We start from the raw sequence: 19,668 nt of genomic DNA on the forward strand, positions 1-19,668 counted from the left end.
CTATGTGTAGTGTTTGTTTTCACCGAGTGTGCCTACAGGCAAAAAGTATGCGTGCTCTGAGTAAAGTGGGTTTTGTTTGTTTGCTTTTCGTTTTATTTGTATTAATGTGGATGTGTAATTAATGCGTACGCATGTGCCTGGGGAGACTAGAGAGAGTGGGGGAATCAAGCCACTCTGCTCCCCAGCTGGAACTACAGGCAGTTGTGAGCCTCTGACCCTGGTGCTGGGGTCCAAAGCCAGATGCTCTACAAGAGCTGCAAGTGGCTTGCCTGCTGAGCCATCTCTCCAGCTCCTAAAATGTATTCCTTGCAGTGGGTTATGATCAGAAAACACTGACCTCTATTCTGTAAGATCTCGGTAACTTTCAAAATATTCAGCCTTTTCCCCCAGAGCTGTGTGAGTCCCTTCCCACACAGGTCAGTAAGTAGATTTTACTGTTAAAACAAACGCAAGTGTCCGTTTATTATCTCTGCCTCAAACCTCGGTGACTCACACAGTTTGGCCTTCTAGCTAGGAATGGGATCTGCAGCAGGGGGTGGCCCATTTAAAAGCTGACCTAGTTAAAAATCCAGGAGCACCAAAAAACACTGGGTCAATTTGATTTGAGTCTTCTGTTCGAAGCCTGGAACCTGGAGCCTAAATTGGTCAGGGACTGACAGGGTTGAAACCAAACCACATATATTTATCCAATTCTTGTTCAGTAAAGGAAGCGCAAGACATGTCTGGAGGTTGGGTTAGAAAACCAGACAAAGGAAGATGTAGAGGTTGAACCTAGAGCGTTTGTTTTGAACACCCTCCACGGGTCCAGAGCAGGGTGGGAGGCTTGGGGTGTTGGGCTTGGGCTAGGAGCCCGTGGCAGGACGGCGTGGAGGACTGGGCCTGGTTAGGAGCCTTTGTTCCATGCTACTATCTCCAGTGTGGGTACCATCGTAGAGCCAGTGGTAAAGGGGATGGTGGGTAGCTTTTTTTTCTTCAAGCTGGCAAAATTCTAAGCTGGACTTCTTATTGTGTAATCCAGCCCTAGGTCGTTGGCACTAGAATTCTGAGAGGAAACTGGAAGCCCAGAGAGGTGAGAAGGGCGAGAGACCGTGGTTCCCACTCTCCTTAACGCAGTGATTCTAACCATAAAATTATTTTTTGTTGCTACTTCATAACTGTAACTTTGCTATAATCACAGTGTAAATATCTGTTTTCTGACTGTCTTAGGCGGACCCCTGTGAAAGAGTCGTTGAACCCCAGAGAGGTGAAGACCCTACAGGTTAAGAACAGCTGGGCTAGAGAGAGGAACTTGGACTAGAGCCAGGTCTGTCTGGCTAGAGTCCGCCTTCTGCCCATCCTGAGTTGCCATAGGAGTTCTGGAAAAGTCAGGGGCAGCTCTTAACGTGTCCTTTCCCCCTGGGTCATTATTATTATTATTTTTTTTTTTTAGAAGGCCGTCGTAGTCCCAAGCTGTCCATTCTAATCAGAGCCAGCGTCACAGCCATGTGACCTACACACATAGTTGGCCATCCCTGTCATAGAATTCGATGTGAGGCTTTGTTTTGTGTTTTGTTTTGAGACCAGTTTTACATAGCCCAGGCTGGTCTCAAACTCTGTGTATAGCTGGGGATGGTATTGAACTTGTCATCCATCTTCTACCAAGTTTATGTCATATTGGAGAATCAAACAAGAGACTTAGTACAGGCTAGGTAAGCATATGCTATCCGCCAGGTAAATCTCCAGCAAGGGACCCACCATTTCATTTTGCACTGGGCTGTAGTTACATAGCCATTCCTGACCAAGACAGCGCCCCTCTCTCCCTGATCTCGCTGGGTGCCTCTTATCTCCCCTCATGGCCTGTCGGGGCTGTTTGCGTTTACCAGCCAGCTGTGCATTTCAAGCCTGCCACTATCTCTCTCTCTCTCTGTCCGACTCCTCCTTTACCCCACCCCCTCTTGGTTCACCATGGATTCTGTGACCCTTCAGCCAACTAACTATGCAGCAGGAGTGTCCTGTGTAGGGAGAACTGACTGGAGCCGTGTATGCCGAGTGCCGCATCAGTTTGGTAGGATAGTGGCAGATCCGCTGTTGGAGCTGGTGCCTGGTTGGCATAGGCACATGCCCAAAGCTGTTGTGGGAAATCGCGAGTGTTGATCCCACCTGCTAATAGTCTGTTGTTTGCTCTCCCCCCCCCCCACCCGCCCCGTATTCCCAGTACTTATATTGTGTCTGGCCCAGTAAGAGGGACATTTGCTAAGCAGTGCTGTCCCGTGCGTTCCCTCTAGGCTGATTATGGGAAGGACACAGTCTCTGACCTCTAGGAGGATCAGATGCTTAATATACGATTAAATGATTCATGCTGCTGCCTCTGAGTTTGGTACCCAGCCTTGGGTTCTTAGAGTCAGCTACAGGGATGGCGTCCTGAGAGGGAGACTTGAATTAGATTTGGGTGCAAGGGTAAGGCGATTTGGGGGAGAGGGAAGCGGCGACTAGTAGGTCATTAACCAGCCATGGGTGTTTCAGCCTATGTCACCGTCCTTCTCCTGAGGAGGTGGAATCTTGGACTCCAGAGAACATGGTATTATCCAGCCCAGATTAGGGGGTCTTGCATCCAGGGTGAGTTTGGTCCACAGTAGCCCAGGCTATCGCTTTAACCACATTCTTCCCTGAGGTCACGGCCTTCAAGACAAAAACACGCCTGAAGTAACTAGGGCTGTGACGAAGGCTGCAGTGTTAGAAAGAAGAAAGGTCACATCTGAGAGCTTCCTAAAGGACCAGACTTGGCGCTTTTGAAACAAACAAGTTGTTGTGTTGCGTGAATGTGTGTGTGTTTATCATGAAGTTCAGCTTTCACGGTCGAACGAAGACAGACCCAAGCCTAGGGTGGGGGTCTCGGGTGAGGTTCACGAGCAGGAGAGTCAAGCCTGGCTGGCTTCTTAGGAATGTGTGGTGCCTCCCAACAACCATCAGAATGGGAATGTCAGCCTCCAGCCTGGGGCTGGGCGACCCTGTGGAAGCAGAGTAGCCCTGGTCTCTGGGGTGGTGGTGGTGTTGTTGTTGTAAGGGCTGGTGGTGGTTGCTGTTGTGTGTTAAGGGCTGGTGGAGCCGGGAGGTCATCTGGACCCAAAGTACAGATATTCAGTTTAATTTTAACTTGCAGTTCACGCACACTCAGGACTTGGCAAGGGAAGTGGGCCTTTATTCTATTTTTTTTTTTTTAAAGTACAGCACTTCTTGGATACAAAAGGGATGCTCTCACATGGAAGAGCTAGAGAAGAGGCTGCCAAGGACGGAGGAAGTGGGTTAGAAATGATAACAGTTGCGGGGTGAGTCCCCTCAGTCGCAGGCCTTGGGAGAGAGGAGGGGGTGGGGTGGATGGAGGGCAGGCAGTAGACTCAACGTGGGGACAATGGCTAGGGTGTTCGGTTTTGTCCGATTTGAGCCACTTCTCAGCCCGCAGTGCTTGAGCTTTCTACACAATACTGAGACCTTCGGGCCTCTGCCCTGGCCCCTCCTAAACAGTGCAAGACACCCTACCTCCCCATCAGGAAGGAGGAGGTGCACAGAGCAAAGGAGACTGGGAAAGGCTTCCTGAGACTTTGCCTGAGGGAGAGGAAACAGCCCCTATTCTTGGGACCCCACACCCCACTGGAGGAGGAGCGTATAGCTGCTCGAGCCAGGCCAGGTTGAGCTCTGCACCTTGGTGACTGAGGAGCTGGGTGTGATGGCCACCCAGCTGAAGGGAAGCCATTACAGCTGTGGGGGGGGGGGGGCTATGAAGTTGAGTGATCTCTGGGCAGGCATGGTTCCCTTACCTTGGAATGTCAGGGATGCCTCAGGGGACCACTACCTTGAGCGGGCCAGCCAGCATAGACCTGTTTGCCTAGGCAGCCACCTGCTGGGCCTGCATTTCAGGCTAAGTATTTCTTTTTTTTTTTTTACTCCTTTTTTTGAGACTTCTCATACAATCCAGGTAGGCCTCAAACTTGGCTTTGTAGCCAGTGGTGACCTTGAACATAGTTTGTGAGCTGCCGGGGGTCCGATCCAGACACTGCCGATGACGGAGCCAGGTCTTCAGACCCACACGGGTGTTTTTGAATGTGGCTGTAAATGGAGGGACCCCCCCCCCCCTTGGTGTAGCTAAGGTGTGTGCCTGTTATGGGGAGGTCATTTAGTGTGTGTGTGTGTGTGTGTGTGTGTGTGTGTGTGTGTGTGTGAATGAACAGTAGCTGTGATGACTTACTTGCCCCTGAGAGGAGGGGCTCCCAGTTTGGGTGTGGTTCTGGGTGGTGGGGATCCCCCTGGTTAGCTGTTTGTAGAAATGGAAGGCAGCCTGTCTTGGTAGCGGGAGTTGGGGAGGAATTGAGGAGGTGCCGTGTCTCTCTCCCCCCAATACCCCCCTCCACACACACACATACATAGAGGCAACTTCCCATAGAAATTCCCTTGACTGCCCAGCATTAGCTTCCCACCCCAGGTCCTCTTATGCTTGCTAATGGCACTAAGGGGAGAAGCTGTTGACCACTCTAGGAAAACCACATATGCCCGCAGTCTCTGCGGAGACACCGGATCTGCCTTTGGAAGCAGGGATTACCTGGGAAACCAGTTAAGGAGGAAGACTGTGCACGGGAGCCCAAGACCTCAGACTTGTATCCCTTGCTTGCCCTCACAGCCGCTCTTCCTCCATTTGCTTGGTGCCCACAGCCAGGCCTCTCTCTGCAACTGTCTTGCCTTAGAGTGAAGGGCTCCAAGAGCTTCATTCTTATACTCTAACCGGGAGTGGCCTGACCTGGACCCGTGGCCTCTCAGATCCATTCGAGAAAATGGAGCATGGCCAGGGCAGAGGCTTGGACCTTGTGGTTTGGGGAGGAAGGTGGTGTTCCTGGCTTTCTTTCCTTCAGGTAGAACTGTGGATCCCTGCTAGGTTGTCGGAACACTCGCAGCCTCCTCAGGGACCCAGGTGCCCCATAGTCCCTGCCCTGCCTGTTAGCCTGGAGTGAACCCTGTTGTACCTCTGCAGAGTGGCTGAATACAAGCGGCCTCTGGAAGACCAGAGGAATCTCTAGGCAAAGTCCTCTTAGAGGAGAGGTGCAGACATGGGTGGGGGCTGGCTTGTGGGCTGTTTATGCAGGGCGGTGGGGGAAGAGGGCAGTGGTGACCCTGTGAGATGCGTGGGCCTGTGGTGAATCCCATGGATGGAGGGTGCAGCACGTCCAGTCGGTATTTCCCTTGTTTCCCAGAGGCTTCAGGGTGGAAGCTGATTCTGAGACGGAGTCCTGGGGTGGAGGGGTGCACGGGGGGGGGGGGGAACAAGTGCCATCGGGAGGGATCAGTCTTCTCCTTTTAGGTGCCTTTCAGCCTGGTGCCATGGGTCTCTAATCCCAACTACTTCAGAAGCGAATCAGGACTACAGGTTGAAGGCCTTTTAAAGCTATGTGCAAGGAAAGTTCAGGTCCAGCTTAGGCGGCTCTGAGAAAGCCTGTGTCAAAGGAAAAGGGGGTAGGGAAAAAAGTGCCCTCAAGGGAGCAGGAGCTTGCTTGCTTAGCCTATGTGAGCGCCTCGGCTCAACCCTCGTCCCCATCCCACAGTAAGGTTCCTGTGTCAGCACCTGGCTTGCCCAGGATTACCTTGGTCTGCCTGCCGACTCCTTCAGCTGCTTGCTGCTTTTCTGAGCCCCGCCGGCTTTCCCCTGGCCCGGCATCCGTTTGCGGTGTTTACCCGCGCCAGCAACTGCCCCTGCAGTGGATTTGGTTTGGAACCTCCTCCGAAGAGTGACTTTTACTGTCTCTTTCCACTCTTTGTCAGAAACAGAACTACCTCCCACCACTCCCCTCCCTATCTTTGGAGAGGGAATGGGTAGGGACCCTCGCATTTCAGTGCGGGCTGTCTTAGAAGTACAGGCTTTCTCTTCATCCATGAGGCAGGGACCAAGGAAAACATCCAAGAGCCACGTGGTCCAGTAACTGTGCCTTGTATCTCTGTATACTTAAGATTAAAATAACAGCAAGTGTTCGGGGCCACACGAGGCTCGTGGCTCTGTTCTTGGACGGCACCAAACACGTTCTTTCTGGTGGGTCCATCTGCTGGACAGTGTTCTCTAGGCATGAGGATGTGGACGAGGGTTCCCCGCTCTGCGGCCCCTAGGGTGGAGCAGGCTGGGGACCTGATTATCGTGAGATAGAGCCAGGCCTCAGTGAACAGGCTAAGGCCAGAGGGAGGAGGGAGAGCAAGCATGAGTGTATTGTGTGCAAGCCACGAGCATTTGGCAAGGGGCGTGGGGAAGGTGGGAGGGGGGAAAACAGGGATGGGGACCACAAGGCGTGGGCTGAGCATGGGAAGTGAGTAGCCTGCCTCCAGTGGGTGTCTGGCCTGGGCATTTGTAGGCAGGGATACCAGGTGCCGCCACCACCTCCGTTGTGGCTGATGCCTGTGGGCAGTGAGGACTGTCATTTTTATTGTATACTGGGGTTAAAGAGTGTGGCAGGGGCTTGTTCACACACACACATACCATACTTGTCACATACTTGGTGACAGCAAAGCCTACTGGTTATGTTCTCTGCAGTGGTTCTCCAGTTCTAAATATTTATTTATTTTATTTATTTGAGTACACTGTAGCTGTACATATGGTTGTGTGTCTTCATGTGGTTGTTGGAACTTGAATTCCTAGGACCTCTGCACGCTCTGGTCAATCCTGCTCCCTCAGTCCCTGCTTGCCCTGGCCCAAAGATTGATCTATTATACATACGTTCACTGTAGCTAACTTCAGACTCACCAGAAGAGGGCGTCAGATCTCATTATGGGTGGTTGTGAGCCACCATGTGGTTGCTGGGATTTGAACTCAGGACCTTCGGAAGGTCAGTCAGTGCTCTTACCTGCTGAGCCAGCCCATGGCTCCCCAGTTCCAGAGGTGTGCTTATCCAACAATCTCCATCTGGGTCTTGCTAATTGTGGAAAGACGGGTAGCCCGGTCACCTTTTGCTCCGAGGCAGTACTGATCTGGATAGAGCAATTGATGGGACGCTGGAGTTGGACCGCCTCTCTGACCCCTTCACTCACACCAACCTTCCCTTTCCAGGTGAAAGAGCTGGTCCTGGATAACTGTAAGTCAATTGAAGGCAAAATCGAAGGCCTCACGGATGAGTTTGAAGAACTGGAATTCCTAAGTACAATCAACGTAGGCCTCACCTCCATTTCCAACTTACCAAAGTTAAACAAACTCAAGAAGGTAAACAACCTGGGAGCTGGGAGGCTCCGGGTGGGGGGTGCCTTGTGCTCTGAGAGCTTAATTAAGGGCTAGGCCAGGTGCTTGCTCCAACTTGCTGGCAGGGTCCCCGGGGATGCTCCCTTCCCGCTGTCTGGGGATAGTAACCCCGAGCTGGGTGTTAAGTGCATTTTCCCTTCCTGCCTCATACAGCTTGAATTAAGCGAAAACAGAATCTCAGGGGACCTGGAAGTATTGGCAGAGAAATGTCCGAACCTTAAGCATCTAAATTTAAGTGGCAACAAAATAAAAGATCTCAGCACAATAGAGCCGCTGGTGAGTCCCTGGGGTCCTCCCCTTTCCTTGGGGGCGGTGGGGAACCCGACTTTCTCATGGTTTTATTTATTTATCACTGTTTTTCTTTGACTGTCATCCTGTGCTGTGAGCTAGCATGGGTACTATTTCTGCTTACTTCATGGAGAATTCAGTTGGACCAAGGTCACCTGGTCAGAATGGGCACCCAGTGTGGGGCAGGGAATGGAGCCTGGTGTGGTGTGTGCCCTTCAGTCCGGGTTGTGGTATGTCTGGGCTCACAGCCTGGCTGGCTTGCCACCCTTTGAGGAGAGAAGAGCAAATCTAGATGTAAGCTGACTCTGGACGTGCATCAGCTATCATTTCTTCCAAAGGTTAGGGGTTAGCGCTGACACATACTGTGGGATTCCTGGAGTCTGAGGCTGTGGGTGGGAAAGCCCAGTGCAGGGCTTCATTTGCATATGGAGAGAAGAGTGTCTTTCTTGGTGACCAGGGCCTCAGAGACAGGATGGATGACACGTCTGGTTCTTGGCTTTAGTCATTTTCCAGCTAGGGAAATTTTAGTCAGAATGACAGTCTCTGTTACCAACGTCCCAGGTGCAGCATTCTTTTGGTTTTTAAGGAAACGGCCCGAAGATGTGACAAGAAGAATCTGTTGGAAATAGAGAAAAGTTGCAAAGCTTGACTTGAGGGAGGGCCGGGGATGCAGCAAAAGTGACTATTCCAAGTCCACAAAGTGTCTCTGGACACTCTGAGGTCATGGGGTAAAGTGGCCATAACAGCAAGCACGCTTTGCTTTTTCAAGCCCAGACTTTACCTGTCTGTCTGTCTGTCTTGCTAATAGAGCACACTGACCATGGGAAGTTCTTTCCAGGTCTCCCACTGACCTAGGCGAAGGCAGAGCTGCTCTCATCTGCTGGGAAGCCCTGACGTCATCATTTTGTTAGGAAGAGAAACCCCTTGGCAGCTCTGACTCACTTGTGTTGGGAGTGTGAACACAGCTGCGTCTGTACAGCCTGCCTAACACAACCCAGAGCTCAGGTGTTCTCTCTGCCTTTGGTCCCTCCACTAAGAATTACCCGGGTCTGTGTACAAAATAGTAGAGAGTTGAGACTGACGCCGAGGGGTCGGTCCCCATGGCAACAGGGACTCGATGTGATCCCTTGGATGAAGTGAGAGGTCACGATTCAGCTGCATTTCTTGCTATCTGTGGGCCTCCTCACTTCCTGGGCCTGTTTTCTTGTTCTCTCTCTCTCTCTCTCTCTCTCTCTCTCTCTCCTTCCTTCCTTCCTTCCTTCCTTCCTTCCTTCCTTCCTTCCTTCCTTCCTTCCAAAGAATTATTTATTTATTTTATGTATGTGAGTACACTGTAGCTGTCTTCAGACACACCAAAAGAGGGCATCAGATCTCATGACAGATGGTTGTGAGCCATGTGGTTGCTGGGAATTGAACTCTGGACCTCTGGAAGAGCAGTCAGTGCTCTTAACCTCTGAGCCATCTCTCCAGCCGGGCTTCCATTTTCTTAACTATCCAACATGATAGCTTGGTCACGACTGGTCTGACATCAGTGGTAAAACACTTGCTGTGCAGACATGAGGATATGTGTTCAAATCCCCAAAACCCAGTCAACAGATGGAAATGGCAATGCACCCCTGGACCCCCCAGTGCTAGGATGTTGTCTTCATGTGGGTCCCAGGGGCTGAGCCAGCAGTCTAACCAAAATGATGAGTCCCAGATTCTGTGAGAGACTCTGGCAATATACATACATACATACTGCATACATACATACTACATACATAAACAATAGAGAAAGATAACCAGAGTTGACCTCTGACTTCTACAAGTGAGTATACATTCACACTTATGCGCGCGCGCACACACACACACACACACACACACACACACACACACACACACACACCATGTACACATGCACAAGGACATACCTGGCTTCCTTCTCTCGGAATTCTTGAGCTGTTCCTGCTGCTTTTAGGGCGTTTCCCCCTTCCTGCCCCCTTCCCATAGTCACCCTCACCGTTGACTACTTTCTCCACTTGCAGAAGAAGTTAGAGAATCTCAAAAGCCTAGACCTGTTTAACTGTGAGGTGACCAACCTGAATGCCTACCGAGAAAACGTGTTCAAGCTCCTGCCCCAGGTCATGTACCTCGATGGCTATGACAGGGACAACAAGGAGGCCCCCGACTCCGACGTGGAGGGCTACGTGGAGGATGACGACGAGGAAGATGAGGATGGTAGGTGGCGAATGGGGATCCTGGGATGCAGAGCTCACTCTAGACAAGCTGGCAAGCCATCTGCCACCGGTTTTCAAAGGGAAGAGGGACTGGTGGCCTCAAGTCCCCCAGGGAAGGACACTATATCTCTAGTGTGACCCCAGACTTGAGAAGAGGCCAGTGTTGTAGGGATAGATAGACTCCCCAGGACCTGAGAGACCAGGGTCTTCTGCTGGAGAGGCTGTGGCACCCCCTGGTGGTTGCAGCATGCAGGACCAGTGGCCTGCATTGGGCCCCTCCGTGGCCCCAGGGAAGTTGGGGGCTATAGTCAATGTCAGATCCCTTGGGAAGGAAGGAGAGGCTAAGGGCCCCTCCTTCCTACCCCATCCTGCTGTCTTTGCAGGTTCATTGAGGTTGGCACCCTGCAGCTGTTCTGCAGGGCTTTATAGCTCAAACAGAAGTACTCAGATAGTGCCTGTCAATGTAGACACAAGATTCTGTTGTCCCTGTTGGTTTGGAGTCTTCTGTAAAATGTTCATATATTCTGTCAGCCTTAGTGGAAATCCTTTGCCCAAGGATTAGATTGTAAGTGTTCCCCTGTTGGACACAGTATGGTGTTGTGCTGTGCTATGGTACAGCCCCAGGGCCAGTCCTCCAAGCCCCTGGCCAGTTGCTCCACTACACAAGCCACTTGTGGCCTTCCTTGAACAGGGCAGTTCTCTGAAGAAGGATTAATTATGTTGACTTAGCCTCTGCTTCTCTGGGGCCTCCGTGTCTCTGTGGCCTTACCCACACAGAGGATCTTCCCCATATCTGACTTGGAGGAAGGCCTATAACATGAGTCACTTTGTGTGTGAACACCACCTGTGTGCATTAGAGCAGACCGGCTCTGAGCTTTGGTGGGGGGTGGGGCAGACATGGACACCCTGCCCCCCACTCATCTCATCCCTGTTGTCTTCTTGCTGCCCATCCCCCACAGAGGAGGAGTATGATGAATATGCCCAGCTAGTGGAAGATGAAGAGGAAGAGGATGAGGAGGAAGAAGGGGAGGAAGAGGACGTGAGTGGAGAGGAGGAGGTAAGGAGACGGGACTGGGCACCTGTGCCGTCCCACCTCTGACCTGGAGGGTGCCTCATTATCAGTCGCGGCAACCCAGCAAGGAGCCTCGGTTGTCTATCTCCTGCCCACTGGCAGGGAAGGGAGAGGGGTCCATTTCCAAAACTTCTGTGGAACAGACTTTTCTGCACAGACATCAGCAGCCGTTCTGAGGAAGTTGTGTCAGGGTAAGGAAAGGGAGGGGATCCCGGAAGCAGAGGCTCAGCGTGCTTTGGGCAGGGCCTGTCGTTGAGGAGGTCAGAGGACAACTTTTGGGCGTCAGTTCTGTTCTTTCACCGTGTGGTTTCTGGGTACTGGACTCAGGTTGCCAGGCCTGGCAGCAAGCACCCTTACCTTGTGGAGCCGGCTTGCCAGCCCCTACCTTTTGTTTTGTTTCTTTGTTTTTTGTTTTGAGACAGTGTTTCTTTGTGTAGCTCTGGCTGTCTTGGAACTTACTCTGTAGACCTGGCTGGCTTCAAACTTGTAGAGATCCACCTGCCTCCACTTCCCAAGTGTTGGGATTAAAGGTGTGCGCCGCCACCCCCCAGCTCCTGCTTATCTTTGTAATAGCTGAGCTGTGTTCGTTTGGACAGATTTCTTGATTTTTCTGGGTTTCTGTGAAGTAGGGACTGTGTCACCTCTCTCACTGGGTTATTGAGAGTAAAGTCACATGGACAGAAGGAACCTGATGAGGGGTACAGCAGCCACGGGTCTCAGGCACCCACACCTTCCTCTTTGATCCATGTGTTGGGGTTCCATGAGTTTGGAGGCTCAAGGTCTCTCAAAGCAGGGTCATTTTCCATGCGTTGTTTAGAATGCTGAATCTGTTCTTGCCACTAGTAACTGGTACACCAGGAAAGGTTTGCAGGGCACACTCGTGAGCAGGTGCCTTCGGGCACACATGCGCAGTACACAGGCCATAGTCCCTCCTCCTTGCTTGTGGTACACCAGTCCACACACCTCCTGAACAGGGTTCCTGGCCTGCCTACCGCAGGGCTCAGGAGGGTGGATGCCAGCAGAAAGGCCAGGCTCCCATCTGTTCCCAAAGTTTCTCTATCTTCTGGGTTTAGGCTGACAGCCCCACCTGTAAGGGATACTTGCCAGAAGGAGGACAAGGTAATGGAACATACTGACTGGGTGGACTGTCCCTTGTACCATTCCTGCCTGCTGTCATAAGTGCCCCACATGTGGACTTTGTTCTACTTTTTTGTAATCTCATTAACCATCTGCCCTTTACTAGTGACCAGTGAAAGGGCTCTTAAATACACACACACACACACACACACACAGAGAGAGAGAGAGAGAGAGAGAGAGAGAGAGAGAGAGAGAGAGAGAGAGACTTAGCAAACAGACCAGGGAGAGAACTATCCAATGATGTAAAAGCGAATTTACTTCAACCGTTCTTAGAAACAGCTGCTCCATGCCTTAGAAACCATAGAAAACAGGCTTTCAGGTACAGAGAGCCTACCAGCATGGAACCATGGGAATAACCCAGAACAAGGACCCTAGGATGGGAGGATGAAGTCACAGGGCTGGCTGAATCCCAAGCAGGTTGAAAGTGAGGTCCTCAAGGGCCCTTGGGTCTATCCGCCACACCCCAGCCCCTTCTGCTGCCTAGGCTTGCCCACTTGATTCTGGATTTGCCGAAACTGGGGTCTTTCCTTGAAGCTAAAACCATATTGAGGACAGATGCAAGAAAGGATGGCCTACTTTCAATGACAGGGCATCTGCCGAGGGAGCCCGATCTCCTTCCTAGAAGCCTACACGCTAGCAAGCTGCCTTTTTCTAGGGGCTTCACATTTTTCTAACATGGGGTAGTCCAAAGCTACCCCACAGCCCAGGTAACCCTCAGTATCTTACTTAATGTGGGGAAATGTCTTAGGCCACCCACATATTGAAAGTCTTCGGACTCAGGTGGTTCCTTGATACAAAACAGCCCTACTGTGTGTGTTCACCCTGAGCTGCAGGCCTTATTGTGAGCGCTGAGATGGGACGCAAGGCCTTTCTAGGCAGGGACATCTCTCTCTCTAACTCACGTATGTGTGTGGGTATAGTGTATGTGCTTGCGTGTGTGCACATGTGTTTGTGTGTGCATGTACCATGTGTGGAGGCCAGAAGGCAGTGTCAATTTTATTTCTCAATTCCTCTGCCTTATATTTTGAGCCAGGGTCTCTCGTTGAACCTGGAGTTCACTGATTTGGCTAAAGTAGCTGCCGGTGAGCTCCGGGGTTCCGCCTGTCTGTGTCTCCAAGGCATTGGGATACATGTGTGTGCTGCTAGGCCCGGCCTTTACCTAGGTGCTGGGGTGGGGCTTGGATCGGTGGGACTGGGAGCTGCCTCTCCAGATCCAGCAGGGGCACGTCCAATACCCTGCTGTCTGTCTTTGCCCCTAGGAGGATGAGGAAGGTTACAACGACGGGGAAGTGGATGACGAGGAAGACGAAGAAGAAGCTGGTGGTATGTCAGCCTTCTTGCTGTCTGACTCCTTTGACTCTAACATTGCCCTGCTTGGGCTTTAAGGGCCAGACGATGAATGGGAATGGGTACCCACGCTTCCTAGATGTGCTCTGGTTCCCAGTGGGGGTGGGGGTGGGGCCGCCGGGAAGATGGCTGCCTGATAACCCTCCCTTTCCCTCCACTTTTCCAGAAGAAGAAGGGAGTCAGAAGCGAAAACGAGAACCGGACGATGAGGGCGAAGAGGATGACTAAGAGGAATTAACCTGTTTGGGGAAATTCCTATTGTGATTTGACTGTTTTTACCCATATCCCCTCCCCCTCCTATTCCTGCCCCCTGAAACTTATTTTTTTCTGATTGTAGCGTTGCTGTGGGAAGGAGAGGGGAAAAGTGTACTGGGGGTTGATGGGGGGTGGGGGTGGGGGGGAGGGGAGGAATAAAATACTATTTTTACTGCCACACTTTATTTCCCCCCCCTCCTTTTTCCTTGTGTCTGGTTTTGTCCCCATAAATGCAATAGCTTAGTGCACACCGAGCAAGTGTTTGTTCTTACTCTCTGGAGAGGAGGATGGCACTGTTGGAGGGCTAACATTTCCTGGGATGTCCTACATCCCCAAAATTGATTGGGAGGCCGTAGCTGGCCTCCACCAGGCGACTCACGGCCCAAGCGCCACTGAATCCCAGCCCCTGTCATCTTCAGTAACTCCTGTCGTGGTTCGTGTGGTCGCTGCCAGAGGCACCCAGCACCCCGGTTTGTAAATAGCAACCGAAAGGCGTATTTTGGCACTGGTTTGGGGACAGTCCCCATCTCTCATCCCTTTCCCATCCCTCCACAGATGGCAGTGGGCTTTGCTTTTTGCAAAGAGAACTCTTGTTACTCTGGGGCTGTGATCCCAAGAGCCAAAAAAGAAAAAAAACAAGAAAACCCCCCAAAAACGGCAGGGTTAGGAGATACTTGTAAAATGGGAAAGAAGTGAACTTTCATGTTTCAGCTTCTTAAAAAACAAAACAAAAAAACAAGCCTGTTCTATTTGGTTCTGTAAAATATTAGAGCAACTTGTTTTGCAGAAATGACAGGAGGGCGCATCTTGGGCACTCCCGCTTAGAACCTTTTTACAAATTCTACGCTCTGGAGGCCCCCTGCGAGAGTCCTCTGGGATTTTGTTCTGTTTGTTTTCCTTCTCGAGTACATTGGAGCACAGGAAAGGAATGCAAAATCATATTTTCTTACCCGGTGGGACTCTGAAGTGGCCGCAGGTTCCTCCTAGGGAATGCTGTGTGTGCCTTCTGCGTCCCTCTTCCAGATCACTGTAGAAGTGACGTGCTGTGTCCTAGCCTGCGTCTCATTGGTACAGAACAACTGCCACTCATTTTTCTCCTGCCCTTGAAGAGCCAAACTTTGAGTTTTATGTCTGTTTGTCATTGATAAATTTCAATAAATCTTTTTTATACAATTTTTTGGGAGATGGCTTCCTTTGAGTCTTTACAAGCCATTGATCGTCCTAGGGTCAACTGCTGGCCCTGGAGGGAAGACTTGTTATGTCACCTGCTAAACAGCTTTCTTACAGAGTAAATAACCTTACTCCAAGATGGAGATTTTTGTTCGCAGAACAACAAAAACATATCTGGGTGGGATATGTTCTACTTAAAGGCTACATTCTTTAAAGTGGGGTAAAAAAAGATATAAGACTTATAAATAAATCAATAAAGCAAGCTACCTAAAAGGCAGACCAACAATAAATAGCTCTTTTTGTTTTTAAAATATCTTTGATTTTTTTTTCATATTGTATAAGAATGTATGCTTAAACTCAGGAACGTATAAAACATGTAACGAACCCTAGACTTATCAGCTGGTATTTATTGTATTTTTTACTTATGGTCCTGGGTCTCTGTTTTTTCTTTGGGGGAGGGGGGGTCCGAAGCGCTCAGGTGGTTCCCTGCTAATCCTATGACTGGGTTCTGATTGGGTTTATTGTAACCAAACAGGTAGATTGTTGGATTATTTTGTTTCTTCTGCAGCATCCATCCTTCTCATAAGTAATCACACTTAAATTTTTAAAATCTATTTACACTGTGTGTGTGTGTGCGTGTGTGTGTGTGTGTGTGTGTGTTGCATGTCAGGGCAACTTTGGGGAGTCAGTTTCTCTTCCCATCCTGTAGGTCTCAGGGATTGAACCTGAGGCACCAGGCTCCACGGCAAAGACTTGTACTCAGTGGGCTCTCTCCATCTCACCAAGCCCAAGAAGTACTTAACACCTTTCATTTTTCTTAAAAAAAAAAAAAAAAAAATAGTTTTCTCAGTAAATCGCACTGGCTGGCCTGGAACTCTGTAGATCAGACTGGCATCAACCTCCTAGAGATCCGCCTGCCTCTGCCTACCAAGTGCCCCTCACAGATTCTTCATAGTCAACTCTTAGACAAGATGCACATTGGGCCAAACCTCTCCTAGCATTTTTGTAATGGTTGTGTATGAGATTGCCTAAAATTTGCCAGAACAGGGACGGCACACTGGTTTCATGCCCTTTTCACCATACAGCTTCGCACCCCATAGCAAGTGTCAGCTATCTTGCCATCCTGGTGGGGTTCCAGTGACTCTTGCATGTGTCTGAGAAGACCTGGGCCTCACCGCACCCTGACACCTGCTCTTCTAGGTTACTTACCTCTGGCTTCAGTAGCAGGGTCAGGCAGTCTCCTGCAGGCTAAGCTTTGTGGTCATGAGGGGGAAGCCAGGCAGGCATGTCCATACAGGAGGGTATCAAGAACATGGGCGTGATGTGTCAGGACACATGTGGACCCCAACCCCCTCCATGGTGGCTCCGTTGACATAGTGAGGAGTGAAGAACAAGTTTTGCAGGCAGCCTCCAGGGGACTCCCTTTCTGCATCAGGCTAGGTATTTCCATCCACCTTTGAGGAAGGTTGACAAAAATTCTAGGGAGATGCTCAGTATAAACACGAGGACCTGAGTAACATCTTCAGCATCCATTGTATGAAGCTGGATGTGTTGTGTGCTGCTTGTAACCTTAGCACTGAGAGGCAGACAGGCAGATCCCTGGGGCTCACTGGTCAGCATGCCTAGCCCACTTGGCAGGCCCCACACCGTCCAGAGAGACCCCGTGTCAATCAAGATGAACATCTAGGAGCGCCCTCTGAGGCTGACCTCTGGCCTCCACATGTTTGCATATACGGGGACATTCTTTGTCCCCCTTGAACTGCCCCCCCCTCCCGTAAATGAGGAAGGCTGGGGCTGAGTACCTTGAGCATAGTAGGTAAAACCTGGCCTGCCACACTGTAAGGTTTTTAGTTTTGTTGAATGGAAAGGAGAAAGGGTGAACTGTTTCTGAGCCTTGACTCTGTGGCCAGCCCAGAACTTCAAACGCAGCCAGTCCAGCTGGTTTTCTCAAGTCTCGGAGTGACTCAGTGTCGTACAGAAGAGCCCTGAGAAGCTGAGCTCATGTCTAGTCCCAGAGCCAACTTTCTTGTCCTTATACTAAATCCCCCTAACTGACTGTATCCTTGACTTGTGCAAGTCTACTGGGTGAGGCATCATAAACTGGTTCCTCAGCTCACACCGTCACAACTGGGGTCACCAGTGTGCTAGTGCTATATGGATGAACCCCAAGAGGCCAGTCACCCAGTCCTAGCTGTCCATAGTGGAACCTACCTGTAATCCCAGAACTTGGAAATCGGAGGCTAGCTCAAGGCCATCCTTGCCTGTATCATAAGCTTTTGGACAGCCTGGTTACGTGAGAAAATGTCTAAAACAAAAGCCTTCTCGTTCACCCCTCTCTAACTTTGTGAAGTTTAGGGAGGACAAGTGGTGGACCCAAGGTCACATCACCGGGGAGTGGAAGAGTCCAGCCTCAAGCCCAAGATAGCTTTTTCGGGCTTTGGTACACTCCTCTGCGGTGAGGCTAGAAGTATAAAGTGCAGCGTTTCCAGTAGGAGCCAACCCTACAGGTTTCCTATGGCAATAGGACCTGTCACCAGCTCTCCACATTCTCTGAGCAATGGGTTTCCGGTTCATCTCCTAGTCAAGCCATTGTCTGGAGAAAGAATGGTGGCATGATCTGTGGTGTGGCCTCCAGGCTGCATGCTTTCAGACCGCCACTCCCTCCAGTCAGTCTCCTAGATTGCTTCAGAGGCAAGGTGACACTCCAGCTAGTAAGTGCCTTAAAACCCCAGGACTCGGACACCACATGGTTCTTACCCTGTGTTAGAAGTGCTAGCAGGCAGATGCAGGCCAGAGGTGAACAATTCAGGCTTTCGTTTGCTGACTTGCAAAGACTATTTATATCCTGGTTTCAAAACTCATTGTTCACATTTGGAAGGATTCCCACCCTGGGTCCCTAACAAGCAGTTCCTGTGGCGGGCTGGGCATAGCAAGAATAGGACAGAGAGAGGCTGGAGATGGAGACAGATCTGAAGCCAGCCAGCAAGGCGTTAGCGGGGTAGAGACTAAAGAAAACCAAACCCAGGGGGACATTGTCACTGGGACTCCAGGAGCAGACACAGGGACATAACAGACAATTCCTCTTAGTGGGGGCACCACTGGGCTGTGGATGGGAACATTCTCTACTCCAGATGTCTAGTTGGATGATGTCCCATGCTCACCCGCGGGGACAGCAGGTGTCAAGGAGCCCCTGCCCGGTGTCCAGAGACATGATTGGATAGTGGTAGAACAGAGACAGGTTTGGTTATTTGAAAGACTTAATGTTTTAAATTATGCATGGGGGGGGGCTATATTCACATGAGGTGCAGGTGCCCAAGGAGGCTAGAATAAAAAGTCAGAAACCCTGAAGTTCATAGGCAGTTGTGAGCCACCCAGAGCAGAGGCTGGGAACCCAGCTCAGTTAGTCAGCAAACACAGTAGTATGGACTCCTAACCGCAGGCACCTCTCCTGGTCCACAGAGACAGTTATTAATAAGACCATTCTTCCCGGGTGGTGGTGGCGCACGCCTTTAATCCCAGTACTTGGGAGGCAGAGGCAGGCGGATTTCTGAGTTCGAGGCCAGCCTGGTCTACAAAGTGAGTTCCAGTACAGCCAGGACTATACAGAGAAATCCTGTCTGGGGGGGGGGGGGGAGAACAAAAACAAAACAAAACAAAAAAGACCATTCTTAGGCAATGCATGATGGCGAACACCTTTGATCTCAGCACCCAGAAGGAAGGAGGATCTCTGGGAGTTCAAGGCCAGCATGGTCTAGCCCAGTCAGGGCTACAAAGGGAGACCCAGTCTCAACAAACAAACAAACAAACAAAAACCCAACAACAACCACAAGCAAAACACATAGATCTTGCTGCACGGAACTGGAAGGAGGAGCCTGGTTGTGGAGGCGAGTCTTCCAGGGAAAGGCAGCCTGTCACCAGAGCCAGGAAGTCATGGAAACTAATGTCCCACGGCTCCATTCAGCCTCCGTCTGACCAGCGTAGAGTGGGTAACCCTCAGTGGTCCTTGAACAAGTCTGCTTTTCACTCACTAGAACTCTATTTGGTTTATAATCATCCTCACTACAGAGACAGCACACACAGAAGCCCTTAGTGAAGATTAGCTGCTTAGCACTCGGCACAGTAACCGATGCTCAACCCCAGTGTTTCCAAAGATTTCCTGACTGGAGTCCCCAGGGTTTTTCTGATAGCCAGGTCTTACCCCATGGGAATTCTTGTTCACTCTAGATTGGGACCTGGAAACCCCAGGATTCAAGGTTTTACCCATCCCCAAAGTAGTCTTGCCATGAGGGAAGTTTGGAGAATGGTGTATTAAACTGAATACTCCCAGTGACCTGGAGAGAAAAGTTTGATCACACCACACTCATTCAGCTAAGGGCGTGAGACTCAGAGACATTGAATGATCTAATTAATTTGTCACACAGCCCACAAGTAGCAGAGCTGAGTTTCAAACCTGGGTCTACATAATTTTCATAGCTCCTGTAGAGAGGAGGTGAAAGCAACTGCCTGTGTGCCTCAAAGCTGGGAGATACTAGAAAAAAGCGAGGGGAGATAGAGAGTGAGAGCTAAGTTTTTTTAAAGTGATGTGACAGCAAGATGACTCAGAGGGTAAAGGCATTTGCTGCCAAATCTGGAATCCTCATGGTCGGAGGTATGAACCAACTGTGAGGACTAAAGTTAAGTTTAAATTACCGAGTTTAAGAAATCTTGGGCTGGGCATGGTGGCCCATGCCTTTAATCCCAGCACTCGGGAGGCAGGAGCAGGCGGATTTCTGAGTTCAAGGCCAGCCTGGTCTACAAAGTGAGTTCCAGGACAGCCAGGGCTACACAGAGAAACCCTGTCTCGAAAAAGAAAGAGAGAGAGAGAGAGAGAGAGAGAGAGAGAGAGAGAGAGAGAGAGAGAGAGAGAGAGAGGCAAGAGGAGGGGGCAGGCAGCCCCTTTCATA

General features: G+C 50.6%; 1 protein-coding gene across 2 annotated transcripts in view; it reads left to right on the plus strand.

The window, feature by feature from the left end:
- Anp32a (acidic nuclear phosphoprotein 32 family member A) overlaps positions 1-13,809 on the plus strand; it is a 37,245-nt gene extending 23,436 nt beyond the window's left edge. Inside the window, exons 2-7 of one of the 2 annotated variants that reach the window (XM_021206284.2) lie at positions 7,055-7,204; positions 7,394-7,516; positions 9,553-9,745; positions 10,704-10,801; positions 13,213-13,276; positions 13,467-13,809. In XM_021206284.2, the coding sequence (XP_021061943.1) occupies positions 7,055-7,204; positions 7,394-7,516; positions 9,553-9,745; positions 10,704-10,801; positions 13,213-13,276; positions 13,467-13,528 (690 nt within the window). In that variant the 3' untranslated portion in view covers positions 13,529-13,809. The remainder of the gene's footprint in view (positions 1-7,054; positions 7,205-7,393; positions 7,517-9,552; positions 9,746-10,703; positions 10,802-13,212; positions 13,277-13,466) is intronic. The other variant, XM_021206285.2, reaches the window with a different exon arrangement.
- Positions 13,810-19,668: the final 5,859 nt, after the last annotated feature.

This window comes from Mus pahari, chromosome 10 (assembly GCF_900095145.1).
Source record: "Mus pahari chromosome 10, PAHARI_EIJ_v1.1, whole genome shotgun sequence".
NCBI lineage: Eukaryota > Metazoa > Chordata > Mammalia > Rodentia > Muridae > Mus > Mus pahari.